The sequence below is a fragment of the Gopherus flavomarginatus genome, chromosome 11 (assembly GCF_025201925.1).
Source record: "Gopherus flavomarginatus isolate rGopFla2 chromosome 11, rGopFla2.mat.asm, whole genome shotgun sequence".
NCBI classification, from domain to species: domain Eukaryota; kingdom Metazoa; phylum Chordata; order Testudines; family Testudinidae; genus Gopherus; species Gopherus flavomarginatus.
In genome coordinates this window covers 52,127,117-52,140,232 of record NC_066627.1, presented here as the reverse complement: position 1 = coordinate 52,140,232, position 13,116 = coordinate 52,127,117, and the positions used below count along the sequence as shown (strand labels likewise).

The window sequence follows — 13,116 nt, the reverse complement described above, 5'->3', positions numbered from 1 at the left end:
AGCTCCCCACGCAGCGCTTAGTGTCAGCTGCCAGTCCACATGCGTGCGATCCCGTCAGTATCCCAGCCAGACTTGACTGCCATTCTGGGGCCCCGGGAGGCGGCACGCTGCAGGCTGCACGGTGGCAGGGTGGGTAGACACAGCAACCGCAGCCCTGTCATGCCCGGCTGGAGAAATGAGCACGTTGGCACGGAATGGATTGGTCTTTAGAACGTAATGTGTGGTTCACTTAACTGCCAGCTGCTTGCAGGGGGTTCTCTTTGTATGGGCACCCAGATCCCCTGGTGCTGCTTGCCCATAGGGGGGTGCATAACTCTGTCCTGCTCTGGAAGAGCTCAGGTGCTGCTCCCTGGGTGTACCAGTGGGCGGTTAGGCCTGGGTGCAGCATTTAAAGTTGGAGGAAGTCCATGGGTGGGAGGAGGAAGACGCATAGAGCAGAGTGAGCTGGAAGCCTGCCTGGAGACAGGGAGTCTGGGGAGCTGGAGCCTGCCTGAGCCCTTGGGCAAGGGGAGAAGCGTGCCAGCCCCTGAGCTGTGGGGCCAACTGAGGCTAGACAGCCGGGTGGTCTGCAACAGTGGAGGCCTCCTGCGATCAGGTGGTGACCAGCCAAGGGGTTGGTTGTTTCGGCAACTCTGCTGGACTTGGGTAAATAATGCTGTGGCCTTGGACGTGACTGACCCCTGTGAAGTGGCCTGGACAGAGGTCCAGGGACTCCAAGGCTGGATAGGCCAAAGGGCCGTGGGGGAAACTGAGATCGAGTTGCTGCATGGGGGCGTGCTGGAGCCCTAGAACAGAGCAGGAGGGTGAGAGACACCCTTGTTCTACAAAGGGCTGGAGTCGGATTGAGCCCTGGATTAGCTCTGGGGGCCCTGGGGCTGGTCTCAGATCGGGGGCAGCCCTGGAGCACATTTCTCGCTGAGTGAATTTTCTCCCTTTGAGAGCTGCGGATCCAAACAGGAATGTCAGCACAGGCCTGGCCTGGCTCAGCCTGGGGGTCTCATGGCCGGGGGTCCTGGGATCTGCGAGAGGTGTGCGGGGCACCGCCGAGGCTGCGAGCCAGGGGTGATAAAGCAGAGGTGGGTTAATGCATCACATGTTTATTAAAAAGAAAAGGTTCTCTGCAAAACACAGCAGCCTGAGCTGAGCTGGCCAGAGAGGAACATACCCCAAGGATACAGCAACAGCCCCTGTGTCCCTGGCCAGGGCCCCCAAATTCAGGACACAAAGCAGTCCCTCAGCAGGGCACCCCTCGAAGCAGTTAATAGAGGGCAGGGGGTGCTTGGGAGGGTTAGCTACCAGAAGAGAAGAGCGACTGGGGAATGGAGCATCCTCCCCAGCCCTTGTAGCAGATCCGTAGTGGAAGGACTCCTCAGCCCAGCTCCGACACTAGGCAGGTTGTGATGCCATGGTGCGCAGAGGGATCCAGGCCTGGGGAGGGAATGCAAGCCCTGGAGAGAAGCAGGGGACATGAGTTAGAGCCCGAGTTCCATAGAATGGTCCCAGCCCCCACGTTGTGTTCTGCTGTTTCACGCCCATTGCTGCTGCATCCGACCATCCAGCAAGTCTGAGTTAGCAGACGTGACACAGTCTGTGTTCAGTGGCATCCCCTGGGGTTTCGCTGCCGGGTGCCCCAGAAACCCAAACCACAGATTTTCTCCCCAGCTTTTACACGACACAATTGTTTTCCTTCTAAAGCACATCTAACAGCCTAGGCTGTTTTGTCCCAGACACCGCACACTTGTCTGCCCTTTGAATCAAACTCTCTCTGTAGATTGTCTCTTGTTCTATTGTAAACCCTGAATTGTGAAACGCGAATCTGCACTCAGACAGCACCTGGAGAGCATCCGCCACATTTAGAAGAGGCTAATGGATTTTGCTTGTTTTCATGGTAGAGGCTGGCTGCACTCTAGAAGCCAGAGGCATTGGATAGCTCACAAAGGAACCCGAACAATCTAATCACCGAACCAGGGTACAACTTTGAATTATTAAAGGAAATTGCTTAAAAAGGGGGAAATTTCAGTGAATAACATGGGCTAATTCTGAGCTACAGCCCCTGAAATGAAGCAAACCTCAGAAGCCTCTGCTGAGAAAGGGACTGAAACAATCTGTTCTATACCAGAGCCATCTAGCGGGTACGGCAGGAAGCAGCAGAGAATTGGCGAGAGCTGAGATCTGATCACCCAGATGGCAAGTGGGCACTGGCCATCAGAGCGGGCCTGGATTCCCCTCCCCCAACAAGCCCTGGAGTCAGCTGGGCTGGGGATGTAGCTGGAGAAACCCTAGTGGGCCCAGCAGCTGCCTGGAGCAGCTGCGTGGGAAGGACTTTTCTCCCAGCCCAGGTTAAGAGAGTAAGAAGTGAGACTGAGATTGTGTTTCCCTTATACTCTGTAACATCAGAACTGGAGTTTCTTGCCAAAGCCTGGGCTACACTCAAAAGTCAGGCCAGCTCCATGACTCCGGGTGAAAACCCCACACCCTGAGCAGCGTAGCTAAGTGGCCTGACCCTGATGCAGACAGCGCCAGGTCACTGGGAGAATCCCTCTGGCAACCAAGCTCTGGCCTCTCGGGGCCACGGGAGACCCGGTGGAGGCAGCGTGTGCGACTGGAGCATTTCTCATGCACACAAGCCCTAAGCCTGTGCTCCCAAGTGAGACCTCCAGTAAGCCCTGGTGGATGTTGACTAACGCTGTCTGCACGCGCACCAAGAAAACTGGCCGTGGCAATTTGAACTACAGCTTTTGATATTCTAAACTTGCCCCTTTTGGACCCATTCATTCCATTAGCAGGGGCCACACTCTTAAAAGTGCCTTAAAGACAAGTGCATCCTTGGTCCTTGGAGAAACACTGGCCGGGTGACACGTGTGTTCGATCCTAACGAACTGGTAGCCAAGTGTCAATGCAATAAGAAATCATAGTGATTTGCATTGCTTTTTGGTGCACCTGTTGAGCCTCAGGCCTAGGCTGTGACAATTGCTTGCACCACTGTATTTGTGTTGGGCACAGGCCCAGAACTTTGTGCCCACACGTGGTTGGTGAGCTGTCGATGGCGAACGGCTGCCAGTCTGGGGGAGTAAGAGATTGTCGGGTGGTTCAGAATAACCCAATGGCCTGGTGTGAGAAATCCTGCTCAAGTTAAACGTTGAATTTAAGCTAGTAAGGAAACGCTCCCTGGATTCACTCCTACTAGATCCTGTGCAAATTCTGCCCATCACACTGATCCTATTGGCAAGCCTAGTTTGTTAGATTTCAGCTTTAAAATCTAACCGCCCCTCGGAAAACTCCTAACGTGCCCCCCTTTCATGCTTGTCACTGAGTGACAGGCTCACTGTGCCCAGCAGCTGCTTCTCATCTCTGCGCTGCGCTGCTGCTGCTGCTCATTAGAGACGCTATGAATTCCAGGCTCACCACGAGAGAGCGCGAGCCTCAGCGAGCACCTGCTGGCTTGGGGAACCCACAGCTGGTGCAAGCGGAGCCCAGCTGGTCTCACTAGGAACACCCCCATCCACACTACAGCCTGTAACTGCCCACTGATGGGCCCAGCCAGGAAGGAGGAATCCACTTCTGGCTTCGGCTAAGACACCGAGCCCTGAGCAAATTGGCATGTCCTGGTTTCTCACCGAATGAGCCTGACTCCTCCCACTGTCCATTAGCTCTCGAGTGGACTTGGGGGTCCTGTGATTGGCACATCCCCAGCGTCCGAGCCTGGGGAAGGCTCTCAGCACAGCGATTCCCCTAATCTTATCTCAAATTACTCTTGTACAGACGTAGCCACGCCCGTGCTGCAGCACTTCTGTCTCCTGCGGCACTGCGCATCAGAACAGCATGCTACCACACAACTGCCGAAGCCACTTGGCCTTGGACAAACACCAGGTCTCCCTGCAGCACAGAACAGTCTCCTGGCAGTCACACCCCTTATCTATTACTTGGAGACACCAGCTCAACCCTACCAGCTCCACCTGAGAACGCAGGGTGGGTGTGAGCCAGGCTGTGAGCAGGAGGGAAATGGGCCGGGCTAGGAATGAAGGGTGTGACAAACTGGGAATGTTCGTAATGTGGTCTTTGAACACTGAGTGGGGGGTGTTGGCCTGGCAAGTTGCAGGGAAGTTTTGCTGGGACTGTCTGCATGGGGATGGGAGACTTTCCTTGAGGAAGGATACCTGAGCACGTAACATGAGAAACCAAGGAGGGGGTTGGAGGCCAGGTGACACCTCTGCCCGGGACACTGGAGAAAGGGTAGGGGAGGAGCCGGGGGGAGTGGAGTGAGAGGCTGGGGCAGTTTCAGTTTGGAGCTGGCTGGGAGAATGGAGGGGAGCCCAGATGGGGCTCGGGCCTCCCAACAGGGCTCTGACCTCCCTGGACCCCCAGATGGACCTAACTAAAGGGGGCCCTGTTGTCTGTACCTGCAAGGTCTGTCTTGGACTGTGTTCCTGTCATCTAAATAAACCTTCTGTTTTACTGGCTGGCTGAGATTGACGGTGAATCGCAGGAGGCCGGGGCTGCAGGGCTTTGACTCCCCCACACTTCATGACAAGAGGCACCCTGTGGCCTGGCCCCGGCCTCGTGAGCTGGGAGCTCACCATACAGGAGGGAAAGAAACCACCACATCCAGTGTGAGTAGAGACTCTGAGCCCGGGGGCAGTGGGATCATCCAGGGCTGGTTAATGGGGCTGGGGTCCTGCCCCTTCGCTGAGTGACCCCGACCCCTCCTCCCTGCTTGGTTAGGGACACATCCCCTCAAGGTGCCAGGAGCGTCCGAGTCCAGGGCAGAGTATGACATGAACCTGGGTCTGACCTCACCTCATGGTCGGGTTACTGGTCTCATGCAGACGTGGCCACACCCATTGCTGCAGCACTTCTGTCCTGAAGGACAAGAATCGTCCCCCTGGCATCTCTCCACACAGGTCCCCAGGCCTTGGGGTCTGGGGCAGGCTCCAGGTCGCACTGCAATGCAGAACAGGCACATGACAGTCAAGCAGTATCATCCTAAAGCTGCCCTGCCTCTGTCCCCGCTTCCCTGCACAGCTTCTGCCTAGGACTGGCCCCTGCCCACTGGCTTCCTGCGCCGCATTTAGAGACCTGGTACCCAGAGCTTCCGCCCGCTATGCAGACTCTGCTCCCCTGCTCGTCCCTTCACCCTGAGCGAGGGCCCCAGCCTGCTGCTGAGCCTGGAACAGGTGGGAAGAACTGCTGGGTTCTCTGTGCCAATCACCCGCATGCTGCATGCAGCCAGCAGAACTCACCTGGTACCACCGAAGGGGTGGGGAACCTGCTGGCTCTCAGGGAGAGTGTAACGTTATTGATATAATCTGGGACATATAGAACATGGTTGCAACCAAGGTCCTGTAGTGGCACCAAATCTTATGTAAAGGAGGTCATAAAAGGTGTCTAAGACCAGGTTGAGGGTTGCTGGTTATGATTATGCTGTCTGTCTGTCTGTGTAATTTTTTAGTTGAAGTTATGAGTATTGGTTCTATAGTGTTTGTATTTCAAATTTGTGCTGTGTTTCTGGGAGACATCCCAGACAAGTTGGTGTTAGCTCTGCCCAGCCTGCTTGATGGCCCATTAAGGACCATCAGCTACACAATTGACCCTTTGAGAGGAGGCAGATACGCCTTGTAACTCAGCAAAGTATGCTAGGACTTGCCCATGTGACTGCAGACTCCATTTTGCTGTAATTTTCCACAGTAAGAACAAAGAGGTTCTTACACCTGGAAAAAGCCTATATAAGGCTGATGCCTCATCTCTATCTTGTCTTCAGTCCTGGTTCTTACCTCTGGAGGGACTTTGCTACAAACTGAAGCTCCGAACAAAGGACTGAATGACCCATCCCAGCGGGGGATGTTCCAGAGACTTGATTTAAACCTGCAGTTTATTCTATCACTGCTACAAGCCTGAACCAAGAACTTTGCCATTACTGTATGGAATTGATTCCATTTAACCAGTTCTAGCTCTCATCTCTATCTTCTTCCTTTTATGAATAAACCTTTAGATTTTAGTTTCTAAAGGATTGGCAACAGCGTGATTTGTGGGTAAGATCTGATGTGTATATTGACCTGGGTCTGGGGCTTGATTCTTTGGGATCGAGAGAACTGTTTTCTTTTATTGGGGTGTTGGTTTTCATAACCATTCATCGCCAGGACGAGTGGCACGTGGCGATACTGGGAAACTGGAGTGTCTAAGGGAATTGCTTGTGACTTGTGGTTAGCCAGTGGGGTGAGACCCAAGTCCTCTTTGGCTGGCTGGTTTGGTTTGCCTTAGAGGTGGAAAAACGCCAGTCTTGGGCAGTAACTGCCCTGTTTAAGTAATTTGTCCTGAACTGGCACTTTCAGCTGGGTCCCGCCAGAACCAGCATCATTACAGAGAGTCACAGAGCCCGATGGCAACTGAGCCTGGCCCTGAGCCCCTCTCCTCCCAGCTGCACTAGCAGGGCTGAGGCCAGGAGTACCAGCTGCTTCCCCAGGGGAGGCTCCCGTTGTACCTAGGAACAGAGCAGGGAAGGAGGGGAAGCCACTTGGCTTTGGACAAACACCGGGTCTCCCTGCAGCACAGAACAATCTCCTGGCAGTCACACCCCTTATCTATTACCTGGAGACACCAGCTCAACCCTACCAGCTCCACCTGAGAACGCAGGGTGGGTGTGAGCCAGGCTGTGAGTGGGAGGGAAATGGGCCGGGTACGAATGAAGAAACACCCAGCGGCCTGGCCCCGGCCTCGTGAGCTGGGAGCTCACCACAGGGGAGAGGAAAGAAACCACCACATCCAGTCTGAGTAGAGACTCTGAGCCCGGGGGCAAGGGGATCATCCAGGGCTGGTTAATGGGGCTGGGGTCCTGCCCCTTCGCTGAGTGACCCCGACCCCTCCTCCCTGCTTGGTTAGGGACACATCCCCTCAAGGTACCAGGAGCGTCCGAGTCCAGGGCAGAGTCTGACATGAACCTGAGTCTGACCTCACCTCGTGGTCGGGTTACTGGTCTCATGCAGACGTGGCCACACCCATTACTGCAGCACTTTTGTCCTGGAGGACAAGAATTGTCCCCCTGGCATCTCTCCACACAGATCCCTGGGCCTTGGGGTCTGGGGCAGGCTCCAGGTCGCACTGCAACGCAGAACAGGCACATGACAGTCAAGCAGTATCGTCCTAAAGCTGCCCTGCCTCTGTCCCCGCTTCCCTGCACAGCTTCTGCTTAGGACAGGCCCCTGCCCACTGGCTTCCTGCGCCGCATTTAGAGACCTGGTACCCAGAGCTTCCACTCACTATGCAGACTCTGCTCCCCTGCTCGTCCCTTCACCCTGAGCGAGGGCCCCAGCCTGCTGCTGAGCCTGGAACAGGTGGGGAGAACTGCTGGGTTCTCTGTGCCAATCACCCGCATGCTGCATGCAGCCAGCAGAACTCACCTGGTACCACCGAAGGGGTGGGGAATCTGCTGGCTTTCAGGGAAAGTGTAACATTATTGATATAATCTGGGACATATAGAACATGGTTGCAACCAAGGTCCTGTAGTGGCACCAAATCTTATGTAAAGAGGGTCATATAAGGTGTCTAAGACCAGGTTGAGGGTTGCTGGTTATGATTATGCTGTCTGTCTGTCTGTGTAATTTTTTAGTTGAAGTTATGAGTATTGGTTCTATAGTGTTTGTATTTCAAATTTGTGCTGTGTTTCTGGGAGACATCCCAGACAAGTTGGTGTTAGCTCTGCCCAGCCTGCTTGATGGCCCATTAAGGACCATCAGCTACACAACTGACCCGTTGAGAGGAGGCAGATACGCCTTGTAACTCAGCAAAGTATGCAGGGACTTGCCCATGTGACTACAGACTCCATTTTGCTGTAATTTTCCACAGTAAGAACAAAGAGGTTCTTACACCTGGAAAAAGCCTATATAAGGCTGATGCCTCATCTCTATCTTGTCTTCAGTCCTGGTTCTTACCTCTGGAGGGACTTTGCTACAAACTGAAGCTCCGAACAAAGGACTGAATGACCCATCCCAGCGGGGGATGTTCCAGAGACTTGATTTAAACCTGCAGTTTATTCTATCACTGCTACAAGCCTGAACCAAGAACTTTGCCATTACTGTATGGAATTGATTCCATTTAACCAGTTCTAGCTCTCATCTCTATCTTCTTCCTTTTATGAATAAACCTTTAGATTTTAGATTCTAAAGGATTGGCAACAGCGTGATTTGTGGGTAAGATCTGATGTGTATATTGACCTGGGTCTGGGGCTTGATTCTTTGGGATCGAGAGAACTGTTTTCTTTTATTGGGGTGTTGGTTTTCATAACCATTCATCGCCAGGACGAGTGGCACGTGGCGATACTGGGAAACTGGAGTGTCTAAGGGAATTGCTTGTGACTTGTGGTTAGCCAGTGGGGTGAGACCCAAGTCCTCTTTGGCTGGCTGGTTTGGTTTGCCTCAGAGGTGGAAAAACGCCAGTCTTGGGCAGTAACTGCCCTGTTTAAGTAATTTGTCCTGAACTGGCACTTTCAGCTGGGTCCCGCCAGAACCAGCATCATTACAGAGAGTCACAGAGCCCGATGGCAACTGAGCCTGGCCCTGAGCCCCTCTCCTCCCAGCTGCACTAGCAGGGCTGAGGCCAGGAGTACCAGCTGCTTCCCCAGGGGAGGCTCCCGTTGTACCTAGGAACAGAGCAGGGAAGGAGGGGAAGCCACTTGGCTTTGGACAAACACTGGGTCTCCCTGCAGCACAGAACAATCTCCTGGCAGTCACACCCCTTATCTATTACCTGGAGACACCAGCTCAACCCTACCAGCTCCACCTGAGAACGCAGGGTGGGTGTGAGCCAGGCTGTGAGTGGGAGGGAAATGGGCCGGGTACGAATGAAGAAACACCCAGCGGCCTGGCCCCGGCCTCGTGAGCTGGGAGCTCACCACAGGGGAGAGGAAAGAAACCACCACATCCAGTCTGAGTAGAGACTCTGAGCCCGGGGGCAAGGGGATCATCCAGGGCTGGTTAATGGGGCTGGGGTCCTGCCCCTTCGCTGAGTGACCCCGACCCCTCCTCCCTGCTTGGTTAGGGACACATCCCCTCAAGGTGCCAGGAGCGTCCGAGTCCAGGGCAGAGTCTGACATGAACCTGAGTCTGACCTCACCTCGTGGTCGGGTTACTGGTCTCATGCAGACGTGGCCACACCCATTACTGCAGCACTTTTGTCCTGGAGGACAAGAATTGTCCCCCTGGCATCTCTCCACACAGATCCCTGGGCCTTGGGGTCTGGGGCAGGCTCCAGGTCGCACTGCAACGCAGAACAGGCACATGGTAGTCAACAGTATTGTCCTAAATCTGCTCTGCCTCTGTCCCCTTCTCCCTGCACAGCTTCTGCCTAGGACAGGCCCCTGCCCACTGGCTTCCTGCGCCGCATTTAGAGACCTGGCACCCAGACCTTCTGTCCGCTATGTGGACTCTGTTCCCTGCTCGTCCCTGCACCCTGGGAGAGGGTCCCAGCCTGCTGCTGAGCCTGGAACAAGTGGGGAGAACTGCTGGGTTCTCTGTGCCAATCACCCGCATGCTGCATGCAGCCAGCAGAACTCACCTGGTACCACCGAAGGGGTGGGGAACCCGCTGGCTTTCAGGGAGAGTCACAGAGCCCAACAGCAACTGAGCCCAGCCCTGATCCCCTCTCCTCCCAGCTGCACTAGCAGGTCTGAGGCCAGAAGTACCAGCTGCTTCCCCAGGGGAGGCTCCCGTCGTACCTACGAACAGCACAGGGCAGGAGGGGAAGCTGCCACTCTGCCCTGGGCTGGATTGGCAGGCGGCTTCTCTCTGCTGACCTGAGCTGCTTTCTCTACTCACCTTGAGCAGATGCAGGCGGCAGCTGGGCCCAGAGGGCCAGGAGTCCCAGGAAGAGGAAGATGGCCCCTGACTTCATGGTGCTGCTGGGAGCCGGGTCCAGTGCCCAGAGCTGAGCCGGGCTGGGATTTAAACCCTGGTACAGGTGGGGCTGGGTGGAAGAGGGAGGGGCTGGCTCACAGTTGAACAACAGGGAACTAACTTCCTCCTCACGCCATTTCACAACAGAACTTGTGTCATAGCCCCAAGGGCCTGTCCCTTCCCTCTGGGCAGGGCCGGGCTGTTGAGAAAGACCTTGGGAAGGCAGAGAGCCCAAAGCTGTTTGTGGGGAGCTATTGCCTGTGCCATGTGGGATGGGGCTCCTCCAGAGAGGGTGGCAGCTCCATTCACATATGGAGCAGCTCAGGGGAGCCCTGCCATGTTCTGCTCAGCCCCCAAGCAAGGGTAACTGTTCCTGTAGGGTGGGCTGGTGCCTGGGTCGGCAGCACACAGATGCACAGGCTATGTCTACCCTTGGGGCTTAGGGGGAATTGCCAGCTCTCATTCAGCTAGTGAGCTCAGAACTGGTGTGTAGCCCGAGTAATGGGGCCGTGGCGAGTGGCGGCATGAGGCGAACTGCCTCGAGTACATATCCCTGGGGTTTGGGTGCATCCATACTCGGGATGCCAAACCCATGCCCTGCTCGCTGCTACCAGTGCTACTCTGGCTACACTCCATGTTTAGTGCATTCGCTGGATGAGAGCTAGCATGGGAATCATGCCCCCAGCTCCAAGTGTAGACAAAGCCACGGAGTGTCAAGCCAGATGCAGGGCACAGGTGTGACGAAGTGGGAATGTTCTTAATGTTTTCTCTGGGTACTGTGTGGGGCAGGAGAGAATGAAAACCACTAACAAAAAGGACTGATGATCTCTATGCTGCTTGGGCTCTGGGGTGGGAAATGTGTTTCTAGGCATAAGTAGGAGTTCCCCCCAACAACCTTCCCCCAGTGTTTAGCCTGGGTTAGCCCTAAAGGACAGAGAGAAGTGTGTCACAGTTACCTTTTGAAATTTAAGACTGTAATTCATTTGCATATCTACGCTTCCCTGCACTAACCTTGTAAATAACTCTCTGGTTTCCTTTTCCCAGTTAATAAATCTTTAGATAGTTATTATAGGATTGGCTAGAAGCCTTCTCTCTGGTGTGAGATCTGAGGTGCGATTGACCTAGGTAAGTGACTGGCCCTTTGGGGCTGGGAGTCAGCTGAATATTGCTGTGATAAGAAGCCAGGTATCACAAAGGTGCACTCACCTGGGGGGGCGAGACAGACCGGCGTACCTAAGGGGCCTGTCTGGGACACCCTGGTTAGGCTGTTATGGTGCCTGAGGAGTTCACACTTAATAACTGGTTGGTGACACCAAGGTAGAGAACTCACAGCCAGTTTGGGTCTGTGCTCTGGTTCCTAGCAGTGCCCGGAGGCTGGTTCTCATGCTCTGGAGGCATTGCTGGCAGCGGCACGGCCTGCTCAGTTCAGCAAAGCAGCAAGCTGTGACATTACAACTCTGGGATGATCTAGTCTGACCTGTAGGGCACAGGTCTTTCCATTCCTCCCTCCCCGGGATTGAGCCCAGTGATTGGGTTTGGCTAAAGCATTTGACAGAAGGGTTCCAGGCTGGAGCTGAAGCTTCTTGTGATAATTGTGCACAATGCCATGAGTGGCAGTGGTGGGTGGGCTAGGGGGAATACTGGGGCAGTGTCAGTGGCCATGGGGTACCAGGAATCATGATTCTCTCTGTTCCTGCCACCAGGGCGTCATTAGGACAGAAGCCCTGGTGATCTCTGGATAGTGTCCCCACCCCACACCTGCTGTGGGTCTCCACATGGGGTGAGCGCCCTGAGGCAGCAGACAGGTAGGCTTGCCAACCTCCCAGTTTCACCAGGAGTCTCCCGGAATCGGGCTCTATCTCTCGGAGGCTACTGAAGCCAAACTGGAAGATTTTAGGCCACTAAAAGTCTGGTGGTGCAGCAGGGCTACGGCAGGCTCCCTGCCTACCCTGGCCTCACGTTGCTCCAGGAAGCAGCTGGCATGTCACTGTGGCCCGTGCTGTGGGGACCAGGGGCTCTGTGCAATTTCCCTGCCTGCAGGCACCAACTCCACAGCTCCCATTGTCTGGGTTCAGCTAGTGTGGGGAATTTTCCTGGCGTATGCACTACCCCAGTGAAATGGGCTAGTGTAAGGATGTGAGTCCTCACACCCACTCCCTTCACCCACAGCCTGGCACTCCGGGGTGCTGTCTCTGCACCGGATGCTTCAGAGCAAGTATGATTTGTTAACCTGCAACTAATGAGAACACAGGAAAAGGGGAAGGTGAGAAGGAAACATGTCACCTCTCCCTGGGGGCGTGGGGCACCACACCCAGCCATCTCGGGGGTGCAGGGACATTCCCAGCCTGCTCCTTGCAGGGCCCACACCCCTGCCCAGGCCCTGGCTGCGCTGCCATGACACCGGGGCTCACACCCTGCTCTGGCAGTGCCCACACACCTGCAGGCGCTAGGGGAGAGGGCCCATCCCGCCAGTGTCGCTCCCATCAGGGTCATCTCATGAACCCCTCCCAGCCTGGCCTGCAAGGCCTTGTGCCTGGGGCCTCCCTGCGCTGGGCCTGGGGCCCCTGGACTCCCCAGCATCTCACAAGCCCGGCTCTGCAAGGCCACAGCCCCACTCACATCGTGCCTCCATCTCAGCTCCTGGGGCTGCTCCTCTGGCCCTGCTCCCAGGCCAGCCAGGCTCCTGCTCTCCCCTTAACTCTGCCCCTCCGGCCCAGCAGCTCCACCTCACATGGGACCCCCACACTCCTGGCTTCCTCATTGGCCTGCCTGCCCTGTCAATCAGCCTGACCTGGAGCATTGGTATCTTCCCATTGGCCCTGGGGACCATCAGTCTCAGGGTCCTGATTTCTCGTTGGCCCGTCCCCTTTCTTTTGGCCTTGGGAGAGGGCCACTGAACAACCCCCTCTAGTGTCAGGGAGGGGCCAGTATCCCCCTGAAATGTGGGGCAGGGAGCAGCTCCCATGGGCCCTGCATGGTTCGGGTGGGCCGCTGAGTGTGGGTTGCTGTGTGATTGGAATGGCTGTTATCATAGAGTCTCTCTCTGGAGCGTGGGTCACAGGGGGAGTGTGTGGGGCCAGGCGTGTGAATCCCAGTGGGGGCCAGGTTGGGCTGCCGAGCTCGGGACGGGGAAGAGCTGACTGATTTGGCCGGGGCACCAAAGATGTCGTGGGGGTGGCGGAACAGGGAGATGGTAGGAAGCACAGCTGGCACCCTGCTTGGCGAGACTCTG

At 55.6% G+C, this 13,116-nt stretch overlaps 2 protein-coding genes across 4 annotated transcripts in view; both read right to left on the bottom strand.

The window, feature by feature from the left end:
* Nucleotides 1–13,116, bottom strand: part of LOC127031020 (uncharacterized) — a 217,037-nt gene that overhangs the window by 136,036 nt on the left and 67,885 nt on the right. The window lies entirely within an intron of this gene.
* On the bottom strand, nt 1,082–9,980 carry LOC127031044 (WAP four-disulfide core domain protein 3-like). 2 transcript variants are annotated; one of them, XM_050917756.1, is made up of 5 exons: nt 9,807–9,980; nt 9,106–9,249; nt 6,952–7,095; nt 4,798–4,941; nt 1,082–1,448 (listed from the first exon to the last, which is right to left on the bottom strand). In XM_050917756.1, exons 1-4 carry the CDS (start codon nt 9,880–9,882, stop codon nt 4,799–4,801), a joined length of 507 nt encoding a protein of 168 aa, XP_050773713.1. In that variant the 5' UTR covers nt 9,883–9,980; the 3' UTR covers nt 1,082–1,448; nt 4,798. The 2 variants fall into 2 exon arrangements, with proteins under 2 accessions (XP_050773713.1, XP_050773714.1); XM_050917757.1 differs by lacking the exon at nt 4,798–4,941.

Bases quoted from the DNA above. Each gene is read 5' to 3' on its own strand.
- LOC127031044 (XM_050917756.1), bottom strand. From the start codon at position 9,882: ATGAAGTCAGGGGCCATCTTCCTCTTCCTGGGACTCCTGGCCCTCTGG. The intron at 9,250-9,806 runs GTGAGTAGAGAA...TCTGCGTTGCAG, and splicing joins GCCGCCTGCATCTGCTCAAG to TGCGACCTGGAGCCTGCCCC. The intron at 4,942-6,951 runs GTGAGGTCAGAC...TCTGCATTGCAG, and splicing joins ACCAGTAACCCGACCACGAG to TGCGACCTGGAGCCTGCCCC.